General features: G+C 35.7%; 1 protein-coding gene across 2 annotated transcripts in view; it reads right to left on the minus strand.

Annotated features, from left to right (window-relative positions):
- The window catches only part of METTL25 (methyltransferase like 25), a 102757-nt gene that overhangs the window by 62592 nt on the left and 12532 nt on the right, over window positions 1-27633 (minus strand). The window contains exons 2-5 of one of the 2 annotated variants that reach the window (XM_028532881.2): window positions 12343-12507; window positions 11753-11859; window positions 3477-4076; window positions 937-1084 (exon numbers count right to left, since the gene is read on the minus strand). In XM_028532881.2, coding sequence (XP_028388682.1) covers window positions 937-1084; window positions 3477-4076; window positions 11753-11859; window positions 12343-12507 — 1020 coding nt within the window. The remainder of the gene's footprint in view (window positions 1-936; window positions 1085-3476; window positions 4077-11752; window positions 11860-12342; window positions 12508-27633) is intronic. The other variant, XM_036018614.1, reaches the window with a different exon arrangement.

Below are 27633 nucleotides of genomic sequence, written 5' to 3' on the forward strand. Positions count from 1 at the left end.
TTCGATAGACTACTTTTTTAATAAAAGCCTTTGCCAGTTCTAATGATGACATCTGTTTCACCCAAATTTCAGTAGAATTATATAATCATAATTTTTACCTCTTATATACAACTAAATAAAAAATATAAATTTCATTCATCTGGATTTTTAAAATGAGAAAAGAACAAACAATACCATTCATATGCACACAACTTCCTGGCTTAAAAAAATCTTCAGCAAGGGACAATGGACATTGATAAAGACATCACTCAACTAATAGAAAAGAGAACCACTAATATTAAATAGACAAATAACCATCTAATCTGAACCAGCAGTTTTGAAATCATATCTTATTAAGAGATATAACATATAAAAAGAGCTGCTCTGAGTGAAGGTACGTGGGGTGGTTTAAATCCTCCCATGTGCTTTGTTCTTCAGGCACCATCTCAGTCCAGGGAGCACAGTTTGGATACTATTACTTTAACACAATTGCACAGTTCTGCACCTTTGTAAAATCACAGTATGTTGACTCTTCAAAATATAGTAGGAACTGTTATTTGAGAAATATCACTATTCCTTACAAAATGGAAAAGGTTTTGAAAATGAAAGCAAACCTTGTAACTCTATATTAATAACAAAATAAGTTTTACTATTTTAGTAAGTGCATATCTCATGAATATTTTTAAACAGTTCTCTAAAAGATAAACCACATAAAATTTTCAAAATTTGCAGTTTTCAGCATTCACGAAAATCATTTAATGACCAAAGAAACTACAATAAAATGCATAAGGTGATATGCATCAAATTTCAATTGATATAATATTAAAATTGTAAGAATACCAGATATTATTTTCAATGTTAATTCAAAATAACAATAATGTCAACAAAAGATGGAGAGATAGAAAGCAGCCAACATGCTGAAATAAATGAAATTTTGAGATAAGGTGAACTTTGTACCTTTATGTGGGTTTTCAAATTCTTCAGATAAGAGGTGGTAGCAACAACCCACACTGCAAACTCCCTTGATTTCAGAATTGGAAGTAAATATTCGCAGAGTATTTGGAGCAAGATCACCACAAGTATGTAGACCTACCATCAAGCAATCCTTTACAAATGAAAAGAAACAAAAATATTGGCAATTAAAAGGAGGGCTAAACAGACCCTTCAGGTGAAGATTTTAAATGCTCATTAGAATATGAGGAGCTTTTAAAAATGACCAAATTCTACCTAGAAAATATTATGTTTTTTATTTTCATAACAAATAATCATTCCTTTTATGGACAAAATGACAGTGATCATTTATCACAACTGACATCCTTTTGAGTTCATTTTTCTACTGTTTTTGGTTACTCACCCATTTGAATTTTCTCTTTTCTGTTTTATAACTAATATTTACTTAACAATTAGCCAAAGTAAGACTGGACTAATCAAAGGTAGCATCATTATTATGACAAATGTATGCCTTGACTCACTAGTCAATTTTTAAAATTTATTTCTTCACAAATTGCCCATCAAAACTTATTTAAAAATCTGTCATAAAAACAAATAAGTGGTGCCAAATTAACATTTCTACTCCAACACCAGAAAAGTTTACTTAGTTCATTCCTTGCATCAAATATCAATTTTAAATTCTATAAAAATTGTCTTAAATTTTATAGTATCAACTTTATGTAAACATTCTCCTACAAACTATTTCAAAGCCTAATTTTAATGTATACACATACTGAATGGGCACAGCTGTACATACTCATGGAATCTTACTTAATATACCAAGTTTGTTTTAATTACTCAGTACCTTAATTTCCTCATCTGTAAAATGAGGATAATAATGGTACAAACACTTTCCATTGACACTTTATCATAAACTTAAAGTGTACAGTTACTACATGACCTATAAACCCTACTCCAGGCTAATTATCCAAGAGAAATGAAAACATGTCCACATGATTTAAAAAAAGGGCAGAGGACCTAAACAGACACTTCTCCCAAGGTGACATACAAATGGCCAACAGATATAGGAAAAGATGCTCAACTTCAGTAGCTACTTAGGAATTGCAAATCAAAACTACAATGACATACCACTCTACACCTGTTAGAATTGCTATTGTTAACAAGACAAGTAATAATAAGGGCTGGAGAAGTTGTGGAGAAAAAGAAGCCCTTATTCACAGCTGGTGGGAATGTAAACTGGGACAACTACTATGGAAAATAGTATGGAGGCTCTTCAAAAATTAAGACTACAGTTACCATATTATCCAGTAGCCTCTCTTCTGGATATCTACCTGAAAAACTTGAAAACATTTATTTGCAAAGATATATGCACCCCTATGTTCATTGTACCATTATTCACAGTGGCCAAGCCATGGAAACTAATATGTCCTTCAATAGATAATTGGAAAAAGGAGATGTGATACACACACACACACACACACACACACACACACGATGAAATACTACACAGTCATAAGAAAAGATAAAGTATTGCCATTAGTGACAGCATAGATGGATCTTGAGAGTAAAATGCTAAGCAAAATAAGTCAGACAGAAAAAGTCAAGAATCATATGATTTTACTTACATATGGAACACAAAATTGAAAACAACAAATAAAAAAATAAGAAAACAAACAAAAACTCATAGACACAGACAACCGTAGGGTGGTTACCAGAGGAAAGGAGGTTAGTAAGTAGTAAAGGTGAAGGGGGTCAAATATATGATGACAAAAAAGATTTGACTTTGGTTGGTGGGCATATAATGCAATATACAGATGATGTATTATAGAACTGTATGCTTTAAACCTATATAATCTTATTAACTGATATCACCTCAATACATTTAATTTAAAAAAAAGAATTTCAGAAAAATTTAATGAATAGAATATTACAAATTCAAAGGCTACCTTGTTTTTTAGGACAATGTGTTAGGCCAAATGATTTATAGAGGTTCCTCTGCAATACTGTTTTAATATACAATGTTGCCTTTGTTTAAGATTATTCCCTTTCCATTACACAATTTGATATACTTGTAGTTTAGAAAAAGTTGAACTTCTTCATGAATATTCAGAAGCTACACTTGCTCCAAAAGTTGCATATTTGGTTACCAAAGCTAACATTAAATATAACATTGCCCTAGGTATGTCTTTACTTTACATAAAAATGAAAATGTACAAGTTTTCTTGGATTGGAATTTTAACAGTCCCTAAATCACATAATGAAAACTTAGCTTACTAGCTTCTGTGTTAGGGCTTGTTTGATTTAGGAGGCTTGAAATCAGTGGTAGGCACTGTATTCTGGCAAACTGTAATTGTCAGATTTTGTAGCCTTCTCAGATTTTGCAAGCTGTGAGAATCATAAGAGTCTATATATACTATATTTTCTTAGTCCTTTATATTAATGTAACCAAATAAGATATGTAAGTTAAACAAGCTACTATTAACATTTAATTCTATGTCTCAGAGCAATTTAACAAATCAACTTAAGGAATTCAAAAGTGAAGTCACCTCCAGATCTTTAATAATATCATGTAGTTCTGAATCAGCAGTGATAAAAGATGTTAAAGGTGAATATATATATGTTTCATTTGACTTTGATGTTGTTTCTCTTCTCTCTTTATTTGCTTCAGACATTTTTCTCTTGGGTATTTGGGATGAAGAAGTAGGTTCTATGGCATTAATAGGCAAAAGGTCAATAAGAGAAAAGGCATTTTCAAAACATAAATTTTCTTCTCGATGTGAATAAACATGTAGGTTTTCCATTTGTTTTCTGATGTTAGAAATTACAGAGCTTGAAAAATCTGGCAGAAATGCTGATGTAAACATCATTTCTTGATTTGCAGGACTGTTGTTACATACTCTCTCAATGTCACCTTTATTTTTTATTTGATCTTGCACTTTCTTTTCCTTTGCCATTTTTAATGCCAATTCATTCACACCTAATTTTGACCGAGTATAATAGACGCTCCAGTGTTTCTTCAACTTCCTGTTTCTCTCCTGAGCTCCATGAGTATTGGTATTTGAAGAATCGATTCCATAAACTTTTAAGCCATACTTCAAGGATAAATAGGAACTTAAGTAGCCTTTTCCAGAACCCAGGTCAATTATCTAAAGAAAAACAGAATGAATTAAAGAATTTTCATCAATAATAAAAAGCATTCTTGATATATTTTTAAAAAGCAAGTAAACAAAGATTGTATAGTTTATACAACCCGTTATATTTTTTACTTTAATTTTTGATTCCTATCAAAAACCAACTACTCTAATAATTTTCATTTACTTTTAAAAAGAGGTTTTAGACAGTGTAATCAGTTTAATAAGTCAAGGAAAAGATGTGAAAGTCACAAATACTGGAAATAAAAATCTTTCGTCACAGATAACATGATTGTGTCTCAGAAAATCCTGAGGAATACACAAAAAAAGCTAATATAACAAGTGAATTTAGCAATATCTCAGAATACAGGATTATTAGAAATTAATAATGAACCATCAGAACATATACAAAACAGTAGCAAAGGACAATTAGAAAATAAAATTTAAAACCAACTGAATTAAAACAGCACAAGGAGAGCATATCTAGGAATATACGTAACAATGGTTGTGTAAGATCCTTATACACTGAAAACTATAAAACTGCATAGAAAAATTTAAAAGATCTAAATAAAGATATACAATATTCACAAAACATCACTCAATTAAGATGGCAATTCTCCCAAACTGACATGTTCAATTCAATCCTAACAAAATTGCAGCAGAGCTTTTTAAAGAAACTGACAAGCAGGTATTATAATTTTTACTGAAAAGGGAAGTTCCTGGAATAACCAAAACACTTTTGAAAAGAATAAGGTTGGAAGACTTACACAATTTGGGAATCAATATAAAACTACAGTAATCAAAATAGTGTTGTACTATATAAAAATAGACATATAAATCAATAAAAAAATACAGTTCAGAAATAGACCCACACTTTTATAGACAATTGATTTTTGAAAAAACTGCTAAGGTGATTCAATAAAGAAGATAGTCTTTTCAATAAATGGTGTTGGCATAGCTGGATGTCTGTGTGGAAAAATGAACTTTGTCACATACAAATACAAAATTAATTAAAAGTGGATCAAGGATCTACATGTAAGAGTAAAAACTATTCATTACTCAAAGAAAACATAAGACAAGTTTTGTAACATTGGGAAAGACAAAGATTTCTCACATGGGACATAAAAAGCATAACTATAAAAGAAATAATAGAAAAAACAGACTTCTTTAAAAGTTAAAACTTTTGCTATTCAAAATATATAGTTAAAAAGGAAGAGAACTTCTGAATACTGTATTTGTAAATCATTTAAATAACACATAGTTTGCATCCAGAATAAAGAACTCTTATAATTCAATAATAAGACAAGCCATCAATTAAAAAATAGGCAAATTATTTGAACACATACTTCACAAAATGTCATATAAATGGCCAATATTAAAAGATGCTCAACATCATTAGTCATCATGGAAATGCAAACTAAAATCATAATGAGATACGCACAAATATAAAATGTTATAGGCACTTTGGATAACACTGGCAGTTTGCCATAAAGTGAAAACATACACTTACTATGTAATCTACATATTCCACTCTGGGCTAATTATCCAAGAGAAATAAAAACATGCCCACATAAAGTTTTGTATGTGAATAGTCACAGCAACCAAATTATGGTAACAATTCAAATGGCCATGAACTGGTAAGTGCAAAAAAAAATTGTGGCCTAACCATACTATGTCACACTATTCAGCAAGAAAGAGGAACAAAGAGTAAATACACACAACATTGATGACACTCAAAAGCTATGCAGTTAAGGAAAGAAGTCAAACAGAAAACATCATTTATACAATGTTCTAGAACAGTCAAACTGTAAGCAAATCAGTAGTTCCCTGAGAATGGAGGAGAAAATAATTTGCACAAGGGCATAAGAAAACTTTAAATCATGACAAATATTTTTTATTATGATGGTGGCTACACAACTGCATACAATTACCAAATTTAGCAAAATGAACACCTAGAGTTGAAAAATATATGAATAAAACTAAAAATGATGAGAAAAATTACCACAATTATTATTTCACTGGCATGTCTCTTTGTAATAGACAATTATAGGAATACTATTACCAGATATTATCATCCAATATTATTATATCTACCTCTAATTTCTAAAATAAATTAAACCCTGTCATAAGTATGAGTCACTCAAGGAAGCATCCTTATTTGAAGTAATACATATCATTAATTAAATCCTCAAAAATTTCAGGGGTCCTGTAATTCCAGTAGTTCATAGGTAAGACTCCAATAAATAATGCCCCCTAAATAAACAACTAGCTTACAAATAATCCCCTATACTCTCTTTTTATGTTATTCTCTGGACTAGCTATTGTGGGAAACACAGATGCACAGTATATTTTGATTTTAAGGAAGTACAATCTAATTGAAGTTATCATACCCATACTCATGAATGTAAGGGCTAGGCAGTAGAAAACCTATTCATGAATTCCTGTATAACTGGATCTCCAGATAAAAGAAATGTTCCTTTGCTTCCACATGCTTCCACAAAACACACTCACTAATGTCAATGACAAACTTAATGTTAGCAGCTATTGGGTTGATATACATCATCATACTTATTCCTACCAATTTAGATATTTTCTTACCAACAAGTAATTGACTTTATTTCCAGATATATTTATGACAATTCCACTTGTGAATCAGGAAAATTCTGGTGACAAGTAACAGAACACCAAGTTTTGAACAATGAAGAAAATTCATTTCACTTAGGAAATCTGTCAGTAGAATGGCTGAACCATTCAGAGCTTTGATGACAGACCACCTTAGAAGATGCACCCCTATGTTCACTGCGGCACTACTTAAAATAGCCAGTATATGAAAGCAACCCAGGACTTCCAGCCAAGATGGAGGCATAGGTAGATACACTTTGTCTTCTCACACATACAACCAAAAGGAGGACAACAACAAATTTAAAAACAAAAAACAACCAGAACTGCCAGAAAATCGAACTGTATGGAAGTCTGACAACCAAGGAGTTAAGAGAAGATACATTCATCCAGACTGCTAGGAAGGACAGAAATGGGCAGCTAGGTGGAGTGGACACACAGCTAGATGGCAGATGGAGGACAGAGTAGGTGAGGCAGTGGTAGACCAGACAATCCCATATTTGGATGCAGATAAACCAGGAAGAACAACTGGGGAGCGAGACAGACCATGCAACCCAAGGTTCCAGAGTGGGAAAATAAAGCCTCAAAACCACTGACTGTAAAAGCCTGTGGGGGTTGTGGCAGCAGCAGGAGAAACTCCCAGCCTCATAGGAGACTTTGCTGGAGAGACCCATGGGGTCCTAGAACATATACAAACCCACCCACCTGGGAATCAGTACCAGAAGGGCCCAATTTGCTTTGGGGTAGTGGGGGAAGTGACTGAAAGCTGGCAGAGAGCCAAGCAAGTGGCACTGTTTCCCCTTGGAATCCTCCCCCACAGACAGCACCACAACACAGCCAAGTGGTTGCCCTGCACTGGTGAATATCTAAGCTCTGCCCCTTACAACACAACAGCTGTGCTGAGACAAAAAAGTATGGCCCTAATGAAAGAACAGATCAAAACTCCAAAAATAGAACTAAGCATTGAAGAGGTAAGCCAACCTATCAGATGCAGAGTTCAAAACACTGGTAATCAGGATGCTCACAGAAATGGTTGAGTATGGCTGAAAAATAGAGGAAAAAACAAAGGCTATGAAAAATGAAATAAAGGAATATGTCCAGGGAACCAACAGTGAAGGGAAGGAAACTGGGACTCAAATCAATGATTTGGAGCAGAAGGAAGAAATAAACAGTCAACCAGAACAGAATGAAGAAATAAGAATTCAAAAAACGAGGAGAGGCTTAGGAACCTCCAGGACATCTTTAAGCACTCCAACATCTGAATCACAGGGTGCCAGAAGGAGAAGAGGGAGAACAAAAAATTAAAAACTTATTTGAACAAATAACGAAGGAAAACTTCCCTAATCTGGCAAAGGAAAGAGACTTCCAGGAAGTCCAGAGAGTCCCAAACAAGTTGGAGTCAAGGAGGAACACACCAAGACACATCATAATTAAATTAGTCAAAATTAAAGATAAGGAGAGAATCTTAAAAGCAGCAAGACAAAAGCAGACAGTGACCTACAAAGGTGTTCCCATAAGGCTATCAGCTGATTTCTCAAAAGAAACTTTACAGGCAAGAAGAGGATGGAAAGAAGTATTTGAAATCATGAAAGGCAAGGACCTACATACAAGATTACTCTATCCAGCAAAGCTATCATTTAGAATGGAAGGGCAGATAAAGTGCTTCCCAGATACAGTAAATCTAAATGAGTTCATTATTACTAAGACCTTACTAAATGAAATGTTAAAGAACTTATCTAATAAAAAGATGATCAAAAATATGAACAGTAAAATGACAACAAACTCATAATATCAACTACTGAACCAAAAATCAAAACCAAAACAAAACAAAGCAAACAAGTAGAAATAAGAACAGAATCACAGAAATGGAGATTACGTGGAGGGTTATCAGCTGGGAAGGGGAAGGATGGGAGTAAAGGTACAGGGAATAGGAGCATCAGTGGAGGTCAAAACAGACAGGGGAGGTTAAGAATAGTATGGGAAACAGAGAAGCCAAAGAACTTATATGTATGACCCATGGACATGAACTAAGTGGGGGGAATGCTGATGGAAGGCAGGGTGCAGGGCAGAGGTGGATAAAAGGGAGGAAAACTGGGACAACTGTCATAGCATAATCAATAAAATATAGTTAAAAAAAAGCAACCCAAATGCCTATCAATAGACAAATGGATAAAAAAAATGTAGTACAGTTATACAACGGAATATTAGCCAGCCATAAAAAAGGATGAAATCTTACCATTTGTGACAGCATGAATGGACTGAGAGAAATAAGTCAGAGAAAGACAAATACTATGTTATTTCACTTGTATGTGGAAACTAAACAGAAAAATAAACTTTTGGGCTATCTTGTTATTCATTTGGTTGCAAGATGGCTGGAGAAACTCTCAGGATCATGTTTTCATGCTATAATATCTAAAAACATTTTCAGTGATGAGCAACTTTTCCTAGAAAATTTGTCAGTCAACTTATATTTATATCTTATTTACCCAAGTTGGCTTTTATCCCTTTCCAAATTGGCTTTTTAGTAACATATGTAGTGGTAGCAATAGAATGGAAAACTCTGTACAACAATTAAACGTTATATAAGCCCTAAAATATTTTGCCTTCAAACTATCTAGTCTAAATTTCAAAATTTCCACTACTCAGATCCCCTATCCTTTCCTCACAATGGCCTTTTCCATCCTGGATCATCTTATAGGTTAGAACATAGAGTCTCTAGTACAATGCCTGGTGTGACTTACCTTCCTAGTCTCCTAATTCTGTTTAGAACACTTTCTCATAGAAACTTGTTACACAAAGTGGTTACATTTCTTAATAGTATGGTACTATACTGCAGACAGAGGAATTATACTTTGTTGACTGACCTAGAGATCTAATTAGCATTCCAGGCTAATGACTTTCACATTTATAACCCTAGTATGGAATTCTCCCATGAACTTCACATTCATATATTCAACAGTCTGTCTATTAGACATTTAAGTCTCCACTTAAATGTCTAATAGACATCTCAAATTTAACATGTTCCAAACTAAGTTCTTTATATTCTCTGTAAATCCTGCCCCTCCCAAAATCTTCTCCATCACAATTAACTCTCTAGGGTCACTAGTAAAGTCAAGTATTCCAAATTCTGGGTTTCCATCTATCATCATGAAATCTTTATTTATTAAATCTGCATTTTAAAAGTAAAGGCAGTACATAAATAAAACATTTTTAACTGAACTACTGTGAGAATCAAAGATTTCTATTGATTTAAAAGAAAGACCATGTGCCCTGGCTGGTGTGGCTCAGTGGACTGAGCACCAGGCTGGAAACCAAAGGGTTGCTGGTTCGATTCTCAATCTATGGCACATGCCTGGGTTTCGGGACAGGTCCCTAGTATGGGGAACGTGGAAGGTAACCACACATTGATGTTTCTCTCCCTCTTTTTCTCCCTCCCTTCCCTTCTCTCTAAAAATAAATAAATAAAATCTTTTTAAAAAGATCACATGAAAGTCTTTATTTTAGGTGATTTCATTCACTAAGAACAATATCTTTTGCTTTGAAAAAGTTCCCTTAAAGCAGGCCTAACATGATATATTAAGCAATTTCAAAATGTTTTTCTCTGCTCTTTAGAAATAAACCTGCTTTATTAAAGTTACTTATTATTAGGTAAATTTCATATAGATAAAAGAATAAATATAGTCAAAATGTAAAATTATAAAGCACAATGAATACCCCTTATCTTAGTTTTTGTGTTACAACAGAACAGATTCTCCAGAGATTTGAGTCATTTATTGGGAGACAAAAGAAGGGCAGAGAAGTAGAGAAGAGAAAAAAAAGGAAGGCAGCCCAATAAAAGGTGCATTATTAATTAAGATACCACTTTAGGGGATCTTGGGTTTAACTGTGCTAGGAAACTCCTAGAGCTAGTGTAGAAGACACATTTCAGTACCATCTACCCGAAGTGTCAGGGAGTTGGTGTGTTTGTCTATCAACTTGTATCAAGGCTGCTCACAGAGAGGAGTCAATCCCCAGAACTTGTATGCAGGCAGCACCTTGTTTCAGCAGCCAGAGAAAACCCACAGGGATTTTTTTTTAATGTCACCATAAAATATGTAGTCTTCTGCAAACTGCTTGTTTTTCCCAATTCAATTTTATGTTTCTAATATTTGTCTCCTGATCCAGATAAGTATCATGGCCATGGTGAGCCTGTTACCAATTCTGAAAGGTATTGCTTGCACTGGATGTATGACACACTGGAGTATGATACACTGGAGAAAGGGCTGGGAGCTGTTGCCTTAGCTCTTGCCTCTATCCCCTACCCTAGAGATCTAGGATGTCACAAGGGGCTCTGCACACCTAACCCACACTGTGATAATTTTCTAATCATCCTCAAACTCTCCTCAAGTCTGGAAGAATCCATGGAAAAGATTCTCACACCTAATAAAAATTGAAGGAGGGAAAATCTCCCATTAGCCCCACAGATATTCTCATAGGGATAAGAAAAATAACTTACTATTTTTATAAGCCAGGGGAAAAAATAACTTACTATTTTTATAGGCCCAGGCAATCTTTGATTTTATCTTAACATCTGTTTTCAGACATCACTACCTTATGCAAAAGTTATTTTTCACAACAGGAATGTATTGTAATTCTGACAGTATAAAAATCCAAGTTCTAAAACAGTTTCTTCATGTTACTATAATGAGGTAGTGGCCCCATATCACAGCTTGAGCCAGGTTTTAACAGCACCTCATGCCAAGCAGTTTTACAAAATGCCATCATAATAATGCTGCCTCTGCTTGGAGTTACAACATATCAAAGAGAGTTACTCTTAACTTCTATCCAGTCTGAAAAGAATGAAATTTGTGGCAAAATGTTAATAGTGATGTCTTACTTTTAGTATAGATTTGTTATAATTAGAGTGTATTTGGGAAATGAGAGCACATTTTTAAAGGCTCTGACATATGTCATGTCAGCTATTATTTAATGACATTTTAAAGGTTAGACAGTGATAGTAGGAAAGGGAATTTGAATGATACCAAAAAATGACAATAATCTTAACATCTGAAAATCTAGGAAAATACTCTTACCTGCTTTATTCCATAGTAATCAGCAATACTGCAGATCAGCTCTGACATTGCCTGAACTTCATGAGACTTTTTCAAGTTCATAAACTCATCTAGCTTCACATTCTCACCTAAGTAAACATAACACAAAATGAAAATATTGCTATTAAAGAAACAAAAGTTTATAAGAACCACTGGTGGATAGTCAGGTTTTCTTAACCAAATATGAAAATAATGTAGTTTAATGTGGTGTCTGTATAATAGATCTTTATTCATTTAGCTGCTATGAATCAAATTTGAACTCATAAAATAAATAAGACCCACACAACATTATTAAAATGTTACCTGATACATAAAACAATGAACTATAAAGAAAAACACTGATCACTGAACTATAATGTAAAAAACAAAAAATGTGGAGATCCATCATGAAGCTGTTGTGTTGAACATGGTGCCTGAGAGAACCCAGTCAGCAGAAGCCAATCTATTTGGGCTCCTGATACAAGGTCCGACACTAAATTAAAAACATGTTGCAAAGATACACATATATGAACAATATACTACTTCCAAGTGCCTAAAAACATACATACCCACATACAAACAAACACACCTACCAGTTTTCTGTTTCTGATTTCCTTGAAGGGCTATAAGTAACTGTTCAAAAGGAATACATATTCCCAAGTTTTGTACAGAATAATACTTTGCAGCCAGAGCAAAGGCTTCCACACTAACCAGCTTCTGAGAAGTTTCACAAAATATTTTAGGAAAATCAGTAATACCTAAACAAACAAACAAACAAAAAATAAAAACCAGAAAATGTGAGCAATGGTTAAATAATAGTAATTATGTGAGATTAAAAAAATAAATGAAAAACACCAGACCTTTACAACAAATTGCAACATTTTCTTTTTTTTTTAATTTTATTTTAATCATTGTTCAAATACAGTTTTCTCCTTTTTACTCCCAATCCAGTCCCCCCTCCCACCCTCCCCACTTTGCTCCCATTACCACCCTCCCCTTAGTTTATGACTATGTGTCCTTTAAGTTTGTTCCTGTGAACCCTGCCCACTGTCCCCTTAAATTCCCTCTTCTCTCCCCTCCGGTCACCGTCAGCCTGTCCTCTATTTCAGTGCCTTTGGTTATATTCTGCTTGTTTCTTTGTTTTGTTATTTAGGTTCCTGTTAAAGGTGAGATCATATGGTATTTGTCTTTCACTGCCTGGCTTGTTTCGCTAAGCATAATGTTTTCCAGCTCCATCCACGCTGTTGAAAGGGTACGAGCTCCTTCTTTCTTTCTGCTGCATAGAATTCCATTGTGTAAATGTACCATAGTTTTTTGATCCATTCATTTACTGATGGGCATCTTGGTTGCTTCCAGCATCTAGCTATTGTAAATTGTGCTGCTATGAACATTGGGATGCATAGGTTCTTTTGAATTGGTGTTTTAGTATTCTTAGGATAGAGTCCCAGCAGTAGAATTTCTGGGTCAAAAGGCAGATCCATTTTTAGTTTCCTGAGGAAGTTCCATACTGCTTTCCATAGTGGTTGTACCAGCCTGCAGTCCCACCAGCAGAAGGGGACTACACTAGGGTCCCCTTTTCTCCACAGCCTCTCCAACACTTGTTGTTTGTTGCTTTGTTTATGATGGCCATTCTGACTGGTGTGAAGTGGTATCTCATTGTGGTTTTAATTTGCATCTCTCTGATAGCTAGCGATATTGAACATCATTTCATGTGTCTTTGGATTTTCTGTATGTCCTCCTTGGAGAAGTGTCTGTTCAAGTCCTTTGACCACTTTTTAATTGGATTCCTTGTCTTCTTAGTGTGCAGTCATGTAAGTTCTTTATCTATTTTGGAGATTAAACCCTTGTCTGAGGTATCATTGGCAAATATGTTTTCCCATACAGTTGGTTCTCCTTTAATTTTGATACTGTTGTCTTTAACTGTGCAGAAGCTTTTAATTTTGATGAGGTCCCATTTGTTTATTCTTTCCTTTACGTCCCTTGCTCTAGGGGACACGTCAATAAAAAAATTTCTTCGTGAAATATCTGAGATTTTCCTACCTACGTTCTCCTCTAAATTACAACATTTTCATTTTAGTGTGAATTTTGGCAATATCTCTAATGGTTCAATTATAGTTGTTATTTAAACTGTTAGCTATTTGTAGCGCTCAGTGTTTTCCTAACACACTACACAATTAATGTGTTTAAACTCCAAACTAAAATTTGGCCATTTTTTTCCCCATGAGACTAAAAAAAAAAAGGTTTACAACCCTGCTAAACTGCATTGTGGACATGAAATTTATGAATGGTCTTAGCTAACCTACGAATACAAATTCACAGCAGGTCAGGCCCTACAATACCGGTGCTCCCTATACACACTGCAAGTGGAACAATGCTCATATCGTAAAAGGTATAAATGTTTCTGTGAAACAGTTCCTGTATTATTTGAACCATGCAGAATTGTGTGTGGGGGTGTGTATACGTGTTTTGTGCACTGAACCCAATACAAGCTCTAAAACTAATCAGATGATGATCAGGTGAAAACATTTGATTTTCTTCCCATGGTCAGTTTTAAACCACACACTCTATGTGGTTACTGCTAGTTCCCCAAATGCTCACTCATTTAGAAGAGTCTGGTGAACTGCTGTAGTATCTGCAACCCAGTGCCCCATTCGGTGTGAGAGTAATACAGACTGTTGAACGCAAAGATTCACTACACATCCTTTCCCCAGAACTGTAATAGCTGCAGTATGTGTCAAGATGGAACCTGCCTCAGCCCAAGTCCCCAAGTGACTACAACCAAGACATCACTGCTCTCAAAGTATAACGGACATCTAGCATATATGAAATGTAAACTTTCTTGTTTTTAGTCACTGAGATTTTAGGCTTACTCATGCAGCATAACGTTGTCTATTCTAATGAACATACAAAAGCACACTGATAATTTACTTTTTATTTTTTCAATATCATTTTCCTATAGCCATTTTTAATACATGTTAACTTATTAGCAAAGGTGAAAAAAAGGCACTCCAATATTTCTACAGTGGTTCAAAGACATTCTTTGAATAGGATAGTCCAATGAAGTCTATTCACTGAAAATTATTTTTAAATAATTCAAAAAAGCTACACATCTTGTAGTTAAATAAAGTATTTAAAATCTTCACTATACAAAAGCATGTACAACTAGGGAACAACTTTGGTGCTACAAGAAAACCATACCATACGCTGTGATGTTTATTCTATGATAGATGATCCTCCATAGTTAGTTATAAAATTATAAAAATCCACTTAAACACAAAGAATAATGATGCTCCTTAGTAAAAGTTAAAAGGAAACTGATGAAAGCATGCAGGATCCTAAATAAAAATTTTATGTTTAAGATAGTATCTTTTTAAAGCTAGTATGTATATCTACTAAGTTGCTGATGGTAATATTTACAAATTTATTTAATAAGAATAAAATTGGCAGAGATCTATAACTTCCATTTCTGAATCAACTAAATGATTCAGAAATTTAAATGGCAAAATTACTACAGTGATTTGTTAAGATGTATTTTGTATATAATATAAAGTTCTTTGGATATTTTACAAACTGAATTTAATAATGTAGCCAAGAGTAATAAAATCTACATCAAAATATTTAGGCATGATACAGAGGGAAAACTCAGTCAACTCTTAAGTGCGACTCTCAGGTTTAAGGGCAGTCTCAACATCCCCAAGTTCCAGGACGGCAATTTTTAGGGTGTGATAGAACAAGAGCATTAAATCTCAAAGTGCAGAGAGACTATTATAGTAGTCAGTTATTGGACAGTGTTGCCAACAGAAAGAAATGCAATGTTTCTGTTGGAAAAGTTTCAAATCAATTTAACTATCTTACTCAAATACTTGAAAAATGTCCAATTCAAGCTTAATTAAACATTGTTAATTTGCTAATTATAGCCCTTCCAGTAACCTCAGAATTCTGGGGATCTAAATTAAAAAGATTTATCTTTTTAATAATGCTTACTTTCATAAAAGGGATAGTGTTCTTATTCAATCCATTAGTTTATGTCACTTAAGAGCTACACTAGTTTATTCAGAAAATCTGTAACTGTGAAAAAAATCTTTTTGAATTATGGAAGTATGTATAGAGTTTCTACACTTTCTTTGTTTTCAAGTAATCCAGCCTATAACTTCTATGGGTGGGGGGAGGTGTCAATGATCTTATCTATACTTCCATCTCTGAAACAGAGTGTGAGCAAAGCTATGTGGAAAGGGAACAGTGTGTATACTCCTCATAGTGCTTCTCTAAGTACTTGTGTAATGAATTTGGGTTTGGCAAATGGCAAAACAGAATCCATGGTGCTACTGAGCTTATATTAATTAATTATTAATAAGTTAGATGTTTTTACACAAGGAAAGCTTTGTTTTTTAAATTTGATGCTCACTGCACCTGAATATTATGTGGCTTGATTATTTTGCCAACATCTCCCTCTACTGGAAATACCTGTTCTTTATTACATGCTTTGTTTTTATTTACTCTTAGTTTTTGTACACCTATATCACTATTCCACAGAGGTTTCTGATAAGATAGGTTACTTGTTCCTATTGCTTCCTGATGCCCAAACAGCCAGTAGAGAAGTTATTTTCTTTAATATGAAATCAGGAAATCGCTGTTTTCTTTTTTTTTAATAGCAGAGATCAATGTACAAGGAAAGATCAAAAAGTTATATATACACGTTGGATTACAAAAATGTCAAGGTAAAAAATGAATAATAATGTTTCAAAAAAAAATAAAATATAATCAATGAATATATTCATTAAGTTTCAAAACTAGCCCTGGCTGGTGTGGCTCAGTGGACTGAGTGCCAGCGCATGAAGCAAAGGGTCACCGGTTTGATTCCCAGCCAGGGCATGTGCCTGGGTTGTGGGCCAGGTCCCCAGTGGGGGGGTGCATGAGAGGTAACAACACATTGATGTTTCTCTTCTTCTCTCCCTCCCTTCCCCACTCTAAACATTAGATAAAATCTTTTTTAAATTTTTTGAAACTGTGTTATTTTATTTGAATGTTATCTAGCACTTTAAGGAAGTCAGGAGTACTATTAGGAGTCACAAAAACTTATCACTATTATTGCTTAATTGCTACATTTATCGAACATATACTGTGTGCTAGGCACTGTGACAAACAGCTTATATTAAATGGGATAGTCTTATAAGCTAGTTATACAGTGCTCTTATCCTTATTAATAGAGAAGGAAATTGAGACTTAGAAAGGCTGCAATTTATCCAGATTTGCACAGAAAGGCTGCAATTTATCCAGATTCCCACTAGGTGGCAAGGTGTGAACCAAGGCAATGTTCAACCTTGCTCTTAATTCCCATATTTGACTAGCATGTCACAACAGTAGGTTCAGTGGACAAAAAATGAAATCAGGCAAGACAGAACTTAAGAGAAGTGCTAGGCAGAACTGTCAGAATCAGGTTTGGCAAAATCTGCCTTTGTCAGAGATCAATACATGTAATATCTTAAGCTAGTTCATATTCACTTTATCTTCTTAATTCTTTCATTTTCTTTACTCCTCTCAACACTTTCCTCTCTACCAGAAGTGATCGTAAGGTTTCAATAAATTTTTAAAAAGTAATTTCTACATTTAAACAAACTGATAAGCCTCGGAAAAGAAAATAAAGGTTTTTATTGTGGTATCCACTTCTAGAAACAAAACAATGGTACTGTTTCATGCCCAGCTGAGAAGTAACAACACCTTGCATGTATCAGATACTCAGTTAGTAGAAAATGACTGGATGGATGGAGGAATGAATGAATGAATGAAAACAATTCAACTCACTTACTATTGTAGCATTACCAGCTACACTAGGAGAAACAAGTTCTGTAGTGGCAGTGATCACTGAGGTCACTAGAAGGACTTCTGTAGCACTGCTGAGCCTATTAGAACAGCATAAAACCTCATCTCAGCCCTAATGTTTGTAATTGCAACATGAAGAAACAAGTGACTTAGAATATTTTAGAATGTGATGCAATGTAAAATGCAATTATGTATTGATTCTGAAGCTTAACTGTGTTTAAAAGCAAAAGTCACTATTGCTATTATAATACAGCCTAGCACAGTCCCATGTCCAGAATTTCAAGAAGAAATCAATAGCACCCTCTTAATAACAATCTTTGCAAGGACATAAAAATGTTCTGTATTCATTTCTGCATAAATGTCCTACAGATACCTGCAATTCAAAAAGTTCAAAACTGAACTGAACATTCTCAGGCTCGCCACATTTTTCCTTTCTATTTCCTATCTTGTTTAATAGCGGCATCCCTCACCCAGGGCTAAAGTTAAAAGTATTTACATTACTGTAAAAGTTCATTGTGCCTTCAATCCACATATTCAGCCACCCATCAATTCTAATGTAAGAGTCTTTCATATGGGGAACCCCCCAAACTATCACTGCCATGGTTCCAACTCTCTTAAGTCTCACCAGTGCCACTGCAATAGTTTCATAGGTGATTTTCCCCTTATGATAAAACTATAGCACAGGGGTTCCACAATGTCTGGAGAGTAGCCTGATGCTCTGTCCCCTTGCTCCCAGAGCTAGATCAGACTTGCAGCTAAATTGCAGCGTATTCGTCTTGAAAAACCAGTTGAAGTGTAGGTCATCTGGAAATTTATAATCAGGAGCACAGAAGACAGAAAGAGACAAGGATGAGGTGAGCTCTTTTGGAATCTGGGTGATGCGGCTTGAGGAAGAGGACTGCTCTGGCTCACAGCTCTTGGGCACCGACTTCACCCCCAAACCTGCATCTGGCAGGATTCTACCTGGGAGTCAGGCAGGGGCTGGGATCAGCAGCTGCAATATGGGAAAGTACAGCCAAGCTGCCCAGCAAGTTCAACCTAGACAGACACGTGGAGGAGAGGAGTTGTCCACCTCCACCTCCTACAGAGTGAGGGCACCACTCCCAAGTCTGTTTGAATCACCACTGCTAGATCCCAGTTACCCTCACTAAGCACACTTCTGTGGGGGAAGGGACAGCAACTCAGAGCAGGAACACTCAAAGGGTGAAACCCAGGCAGACTGACTCAGGGTTCTGGAGGCCCCAACCTCAGGTCTACAATAAACTCGAACCTGAAAAATTGGTGAGGGCCGGGTGGGGACAGCATCTGACATTGGCATGCAACAGAGAACCTCTTGGGAGGCCCTAGACCTAGACCAGCACAAGTGGCCAGCTTTGGAAAACAGTGGGACAGGACTCAAAGAGCTCCACATTCAGCATATCCAGAGACTGATCACAGTGAACTCCTGAGGTAAGCCATACTTTTTTCTTTGTTAATCTTTTATTTTCACTCTTCTACTTCATTTTTGTTCTCTTCTTCTTATTTTCACTTTCATTTCACTCTCTTTCCTATTCTCACTCTATCTTTTCTCTTTTCTATTTTTATTATTTTTTCTTCCCATTTTTCCTTTCCTTTTAGTTAATTTTTTTTATTTTTCTCTACATTTTTATTTTTCTACTATAACTTTTCTCTTCCTTCTTTCCTTTCATATTCCCTTTTCTGTTTCTTTTTTCTTTATCTAACCTCTTTTCTTGTCTCTCATTATTCTTTTTTCTTTCTTTTTTTTTGTTTTCATTCTGTGATTTTTTTGTGCCTTTTCTGATGTTTTTTATTTTGTTTCTGTGGTTGGTGTCTGTTTCTTTTTATGTTGAGTTGTGGTTCATTTGGTTTTGTCTTGTGTAGTTTGGTCACCTCCAGTACAACAATTTGCAGGACATAGTCAGAGTTGAGCCTCACAGTCGACCAGCCCAAAGTCAAGCTAGCCCACAAATGGCACAACAATCAAGACTCAGTTACAACAGGAGGGCCCACACAACTCACATAAGGGTCATTCCTAGAGCACCCAGCTCCGGTGATCAAGGAGAATGCACCACTGGGCCCCACAGGACAACTACTACAGAAGCCCACCCCACCAAGCCTGGAAGTCACGGCAATTACATTTAATACATAAAAACTAACAGAAAGAGGCAGCCAAAATGGGGAGACAAAGAAGCAGGACCCAAATGAAAGACTAGGAGGAATCTCTGGAAGAAAAGCCAAATGAAATGGATGCAAACAACTTATCAGGTAAGAGTTCAAAGTAATGGTTATAAGGATGCTCAACAGCATGAGAAAGGACATATAGAAACCATGAAAAATAACCAGACAGAAATGAAGAATAACATATCTGAAGTGAAGAAAACACTGGAAGGAAAAATCTATATGTTGGATGAGGCTGGGGATCATATGAGTGAATTAGAAGACAAAGTAGAAAAAGAATCACTCAATCAGAGCAGCAAAAGGGAAAAAGAGAGCTGCAGATGTCACGCTGATCTGAGAGATACAAACAAACTCTTTTCTTAAATAATGTTACATGTATTAGCTGCATAGGTTCAAAGTCATAACTAGCTATGTGTCTGTACTTGACTCATGTTAAGCCATAACAACATAAATATGGCTCTCTCAACATGCAGAAAAAGATGTGTTAGGTGCAATGCATCCAAAATGAGTCACTTATCAAAATATTTTTGTAACTGTTGTGAAAAGTATTTATGCCTTCAGCATACCATATTGTTTGTGGTAGCTGTGACAAACATTTTGCAGAGCCAACTATTGAAGATTCTGATTAATTAATGTTAAAGATATTTTTGGTTGTATTTTTTAGCGATATTCATGTTTTCATTATTTGAAAAAAATAATTTTTATTCTTCATGTTTTTATATTTCTTTGTTAATAATTTCTAGATTGTAACTAAAAATAAATAACCATGTATTAAATGATATAAACATAATGAATGCATATTTTTCCTACATTTCAGCACATACAAATAATGAAGTTATCTCTTGGATACACATGACCTACACTGTAATTTTTTTTTTTTACTGTGACCTCTGCAGGATTAAAAAGCAGGAGGCTAGTTTATGGAATCGTTGAGATAACATCAAAAAGTAATAAAATCCACATCATAGAGGAACCAGAAAGAAGCAAGCAAGGGACAGAGAAACTCTCTGAAAAAATAATGGCAAAAACTTCCCTAACCTGGTGAAGGAAAAAGCCACCCAAGTTCAGAAGCACAGAGTCCCAACCAAGATGACCCCCAAGAGACCCACACCAAGACACATCACACTTAAAATATCAAAGGGTAAAGACAAAAAGAGGATCTTAGAGGCAGTAAGAGAAAAACAGTTACTTATAAGGGAGCTCCTATAAGGCTGCCATCTGATTTCTTAATAGAAACACTTCAGGCCAGAAGGGATTAGTTTAAAGTACTCAATGTGATTTATAAAACAAACAAACAAACAAACAAACAAACAAAGACATATGACCAAGAATACCCAGCAAGGTTATCATTTTTACAAAGGTAAAATAAAGAGCCTCCCAGACAAAAACAAAGTAAAACAAACAAAACTAAACTTAAGGAGTTCATTACTACCAAGCCAGCATTGCAAAAAAATATTAAAGGGCCTGTTCTAAGAAGAAGAAATAGAGAAAGGAATGTAGGTACAGTGAAAAATGGCAATAAATAAGTATCTATCCATAATAACCTTAAATGTAAATGGATTAAGTGCTCCAAACAAAAGACATAGGGTAACAGAACAGATAAGAAAACACGACCTTTATATATGCTGTATACAAGAAACCCACCTCATTCCTGGCTGGTGTGGCTCAGTGGATTGAGTGCTAGCCTGTGAAGTAAAGGATCGCTGGTTCAATTCCCATTCAGGGCACATGCATGGGATGCAGATGTGCCCAGGTTGTGGGCCAGGTCCCCAGTGCAGGGCATGTAAGAGGCAACCAGACATTGATGTTTCTCTCCCTCTTTCTTCCTCCCTTCCCCTCTCTCTAAAAATAAATAAATAAATAAAATCTTTTTAAAAACCTGTTACTTAAAAACAAACAAAAAAAAGAAACCCATCTCAAAACAAAAGACATAGGCTTAAGGTGAAAATATTCCATGTGAATGAGTATGAAAAAATTAGCAATGCTTACGTCTGACAAAGTAGACATCAAAACAAAGGCCATAACAAGACAAGAAGGCCACTACATAATACTAAGGGATTGATCCAAGAAGAGGACATATAACCCTTGTAAACATATATGCACTCAATAGGATATAGGAGCACCTAAATATCCAAAAAAAAAAAAAAAAATTTGGTGGACTTTAAGGAAGAGATCTACAGCAACAGTAACAATAGGGGATTTTAACACCCCACTGTCAGTCATCACAGTCCCTTACAGACCAAAAAAAAAAAAAAAAATCAATCAACAAGGAAACAGTGACCTTAAATGACATACTAGAGTGAATGGATTTAATTGATATTTACAGAACATTTCATCCCAATGCAGCAGAATACACATTCTTCTCAAGTGCACATGGGACATTCTCAAAGACAGACTACATGTTAGGACACAAAATAAGTTTTAACAAATTCAAGATTGAAATCATCAAGCACTTTCTTGGATTACAATGGCATGAAACTAGAAATCAACCTCATTAAAAAAAAACTCAAAAACATTCAGATACATGGGGCACATTATAGGAAAATAAGTGGGTTATCAATGAAATCAGGAAAGAAAAAATTACCTGGAAACAAATAAAAATAAACAAACAACTGGAAACCTATGGGACACAGCAAAAGCATTCCTGAGAGAGAAGTTCATAGCACTACAGACCTAGCTCAAGAAGCAAGAAAAATCCCAAATGTACAATCTAACCCTTCATCTAAAAGAACTAGAAAAATAACAAAACCAAAGCCCAGAGTAAATATAATAAAGGAAATAATCAAGATCAGAGCAGTCATAAAGATATAAAGACTTTTAGTCATAAAGACTAAAAAAACAATTCAAAACACCAATGAAACCAGAAGCTGGTTCCATGAAAAGATAAACAAGATTGATGAACCTTTAATGAGACTCATCAAGAAAAAGAGGACTCAAATAAAAAATGAAAGAGAAATAACAGGTGATATTATAGAAATACAAAGGATTGTAAGAAAATACTATGAACAACTATATGTCAAGAAAATGGACAGCCTGGGTGAAACAGATAAATTTCTAGAAATATACAATCTTCACAAACTGAATCAGGAAGAATCAGAAAACCCAAATAGACGGATAACCACTAATGAAACCAAAGCAGTAATAATAAAAAAAAAACCTCACAGCAAACAAAAGCCCTGTACTAGATGGCTTCACAATTGATTTTGCAAATAATTTAAAGAAGAACTAACACTTATCCTTCTCAAACTACTGCAAAAAATTTAAGAGAAGGGGCTAGTATTTTTTTATGAGGCTAGTATTACCCTAATTCCAAAACCAGATAAAGACATAACAAAGAAAGAAAATTATAGGCCAATGTTATACAAAGATGCTAAAATCCCCCCAAAAATGTTAGCAAATCTGATCCAGCAATACATTAAAAAAAATCATACACCACGATCACGTGGAATTTATTCCATGGATGCAAGACTGGTAAAATATTCAAAAATCAATAAATATGATACATCACATAAACAAAATGAAAGATAAAAAACATATGATTATATCAATCGATGCGGGAAAAGCATTCAATAATATCCAGCCCTCATTTATGATAAAAACTCTCAACAAAGTGGGGAGGAGTTCAGGGATCATACCTCAACGTAATAAAGACCAATATGAAAAACTTATAGCCGACATCATACCCAAGGGGAAAAACTGAAAGCATTTCCCTTAAGAATGGGAGCAAGACAGGAATGTTAGCTTTCACCACTCTTTTCAACATAGTACTAGAACTTCTAGCCACAGCAATCAGAAAAGAAGGAGAGATAAAAAGCATCCAAGTTGAAACAAAAAAAGTAAAACTGTCATTATTCACAAATGACATATTGTACATAGAAAACCCTAAATACTCCACCAAAAAACTATTCAACCAGGATCCCCAAGCCTCAGTACATGGACTGGTACTGGTCCATGGCCTGTAAGGAACTGGGTCATAGTAGAAGGAGAATGGTGGGAGAGCAAGTGAAGCTTCATCTGTATTTACAGCCACTCCCCATCACTCACATTACCACCTGAGCTCCACCTCCTGTCAGATCAGCAGTGGCATTAGATTCTTATAGGAGCACGAACCCTACTGTGAACTGTGTGTGCAAGGGGTCTAGGCTGCTCACTCCTTACAAGAATCTAATGCCTAATGATCCGAGGTGGTGATGCAAGTGCTGGGGAGCGACTACAAATAAGATTATCATGAGCAGAGAGGTGTGACTGCACAGAGACCATAAGCCAGTTGCTTGCAAACTCATATAAAAACCCTATGAGTGAGTGGCGAGTGACAATAAAGCTGCGTCTGATAGCAGGCTATCAAGCCATCCTGCCCTCACCCTAGGTCTGTGAAAAAACTGTCTTCCACAAAACCGGTTCCTGGTGCCAAAAAGGCTGGTTACTACTGTACTAGACCTAATAAATGAATCTCAGCAAAGTAGCAGGATACAAAATCAATACTCAAAAATTGATGGTATTTTTATACACCAATAATAAACTATCAGAAAGAGAAACTAGACTTCTAAGATGGAGGCATGGGTAGACAAACTGTGCCTCCTCACACAACCAAAAGAAGGACAACAACAAATTTAAAAACAAAAACAACCAGAACTGACAGAAAATCAAATTGTATGGAAGTCTGGCAACCAAGGAGTTAAAGAAGAAACATTCATCCAGACCAGTAGGAGGGTCGGAGACTGGCAGCCGGGCAGAGAGGACTCACAGCAAGGCGGTGGCTGGTAGACGGGTGGGCAAGGTGGCAGCTGGCGGATCAGGCAGTCCCACATTTGTGTGCGGAAAAACCATGAGGAACAACTTGGAGTGAGACAGTCCTCACCACCCAGGGCTCCAGCTCGGGGAAATAATGCCTCAAAACCTCTGACTGAAAACACCTGTGGGGGATGAGACAGCAGGAGAGACCCCCAGCCTCACAGGAGACACCCACAGGGTCCTAGAACATACACAAACCCACCTACCCAGGAATCAGCACCAGAAGAACCCAATTTGCTGGTGGGTAACAGGGGAGTGACTGAAAACTGGCAGAGAGCGGAGCAAGCGCCATTGTTCTCTCTCAGACCCCTCTCCCACATACAATGTCACAACGCAGCAATGTGGGTTGCTCCACGCTGGTAAATGCCTAAGGATCTACCCCTTACTACATAACAGGTGTGCTGAGACCAAAAAAAAAAAAAAAAGGCCCAAATGAAAGAACAAATCAAAGCTCCAGAAAAAATACAACTAAGTGACAAAGAGATAGCCAACCTATCAGATACACAGTTCAAAACACTGGTAATCAGGATGCCCACAAAAATGGCTGAGCATGGACACAAAATACAAGAAAAAGTGAAGGCTATGAAAAGTGAAATAAAGAAAAATGTACAAGGAACCAACAGTGACGGGAAGAAAACCGGGACTCAGATCAACGGTGTGGACCAGAAGGAAGAAAGAAACAGTCAACCAGAACAGAATGAAGAAACAAGAATTCAAATAAATGAGAGGCTTAGAAACCTCCAGGGCATCTTTAAGCACTCCAACATCTGAATCATAGGGGTGCCAGAATGAGAAGAGGGAGAGCAAGAAATTGAAAACTTACTTGTAAAAATAATGGAGAACTTTCCCAATCTGACAAAGAAAATAGACTTCTAGGAAGTCCAGGAAATTCGGAGAATCCCAAAGAAGTTGGACCCAAGGAAGTACACACCAAGGCACATAATTACATTAACCAAGATTAAAGATAAGGAGAGAATCTTAAAAGCAGCAAGAGAAAAGGAGACAGTTACCTACAAAGGAGTTCCCATCACACTATCAGCCGATTTCTCAAAAGAAACCTTGCAGACAAGAAGGGGCTGGAAAAGTGTATTCCAAGTCATGAAAGGCAAGGACCTACATCCAAGATTGCTCTATCTAGCAAAGCTTTCATTTAGAATGGAAGGACAGATAAAGTGCTTCCCAGATAAGATCAAGTTAAAGGAGTTCATCATCACCAAGCCTTTATTATATGAAATATTAAAGAGACTTATCTAAGAAAAAGAAGATAAAAGGTATAACAGTAAAATGATAACAAACTCACAATTATTAACAACAACACCTAAAACAAAAAGAAAAACAAACTAAGCAAACAACTAGAACAGGAACAGAACCCAGAAATGGAGAACACATGGAGGGTTATCAACAGGGGAGTGGGAGGAGGAGAGAGGGGTTCAGAGAATAAGTAGCATAGATGGTAGGTAGAAAATAGATAGGGGGAGGGTAAGAATAGTATGGGAAATGTAGAAGCTAAAGAACTTTTAAGTATGACACATGGACATGAATTAAAATGGGGGAATGTGGGTGGGAGAGGGTGTGCAGGGTGGAGGGGAGTGAAGGGGGGAAAATGGGACAACTGTAATAGCATAATCAATAAACTATATTTAAAAAAACAAACTAAGCAAACAACTAGAACAGGAAAGGAATCACAGAAATGGAGATCACATGGTGGCTTATCAGTGGGGGAGTGGGAGGGAGGGAGAAGAGGAAAAGGTACAGAGAATAAGTAGCATAAATGGTAGGCAGAAAATAGACAGGGGGAGGTTAAGAATAGTATAGGAAATGTAGAAGCCAAAGAACTTATATGTATGACCCATGGACATGAACTAAAGGAGGGGAATGCGGGAGGGAGGGGGTGTTTAGGGTGGAAGGGAATAAAAGGGGGAAAATGGGACAACTGTAATAGCATAATCAATAAAAAATGATAAAATAAAAAAAGAAACAAAAAATTCCATTTAAAATGAAACAACAACAACAAAAAAAGATACCTAGAAATAAATTTAACCAAGGAGGTAAAAGACCTGTACTTGAAAACTATAAGACACTGAAGAAAGATACTAAGGAAGACACACACAAATGGAATAATATACCATGTTCATATACTGGAAGAATTGACATTAAAATGTCCACACTACCCAGAGCAATCTATAGATTCAATGCACTTCCTATTAAAATACCAATGGCATATTTCACAGATCTAGAACAAACATTCCAAAAATTTATATGGAACCAAAAAAGACCCCGAATAGCCTCAGTAATCTTGAGAAATAAAAAAAAAATTGGAGGTATCACAATATCTAATGTCAAACTATTGAGATAAGGCCCTGTAATCAAAACAGCCTGGTGCTGGCATAAGACCAGGCATATATGTCAATGGAAAAGAACAGAGAGCCCAGAAATTAACCCACAATTAATATTTGACAAAGGAGGCACCAGCATACAATGGAATAAAGACAGTCTCTTCAATAAATAGTATTGGGAAAACTGGACTGGTACATGCAAAAAAATAAAGCCAGACCTCAACTTACACCATACAAAAGAATCAATTGAAAGTGGATGAAAGACTTTAAGTCGTGAAATCATAAAAATTCTGGAAGAAAACATAGGCAGTAAAATTTCGGATTATCTTGCATAGAGATATTTTTGCTGATATATCTCCTAGGGTAAGGGAAGAAAAGGAAAAGATAAACAAATGGGACTATATCAAATACAGCTAAAGAAACCATCATCAAAATGAAAAGAGAGCCCACTGTATGGGAGAACATATTTGCCACTGGTCAATCTAATAAAGGTTTAATTTCCAAAATACATGAAGAACTTATATAACTCAACACCAGGAAGACAAACAATCCAATTAAAAAATGGGCAAAGGACCTGAGTAGACACTTCTCCAAGGAGGACATATGAAAAAATGCTCAACATCACTAATCATCAGATACGTAAATTAAAACCATAATGAGACTTCACCTCACGCTAGCCAGAATGACCATCATTAATAGGTCAACAAACAACAAGTGTCAGTGGGGATGTGGAGAAAAGGGAACCCTGAGGCACTGTTG

Source organism: Phyllostomus discolor, chromosome 2, assembly GCF_004126475.2.
Source record: "Phyllostomus discolor isolate MPI-MPIP mPhyDis1 chromosome 2, mPhyDis1.pri.v3, whole genome shotgun sequence".
In the NCBI taxonomy this organism is placed as follows: domain Eukaryota; kingdom Metazoa; phylum Chordata; class Mammalia; order Chiroptera; family Phyllostomidae; genus Phyllostomus; species Phyllostomus discolor.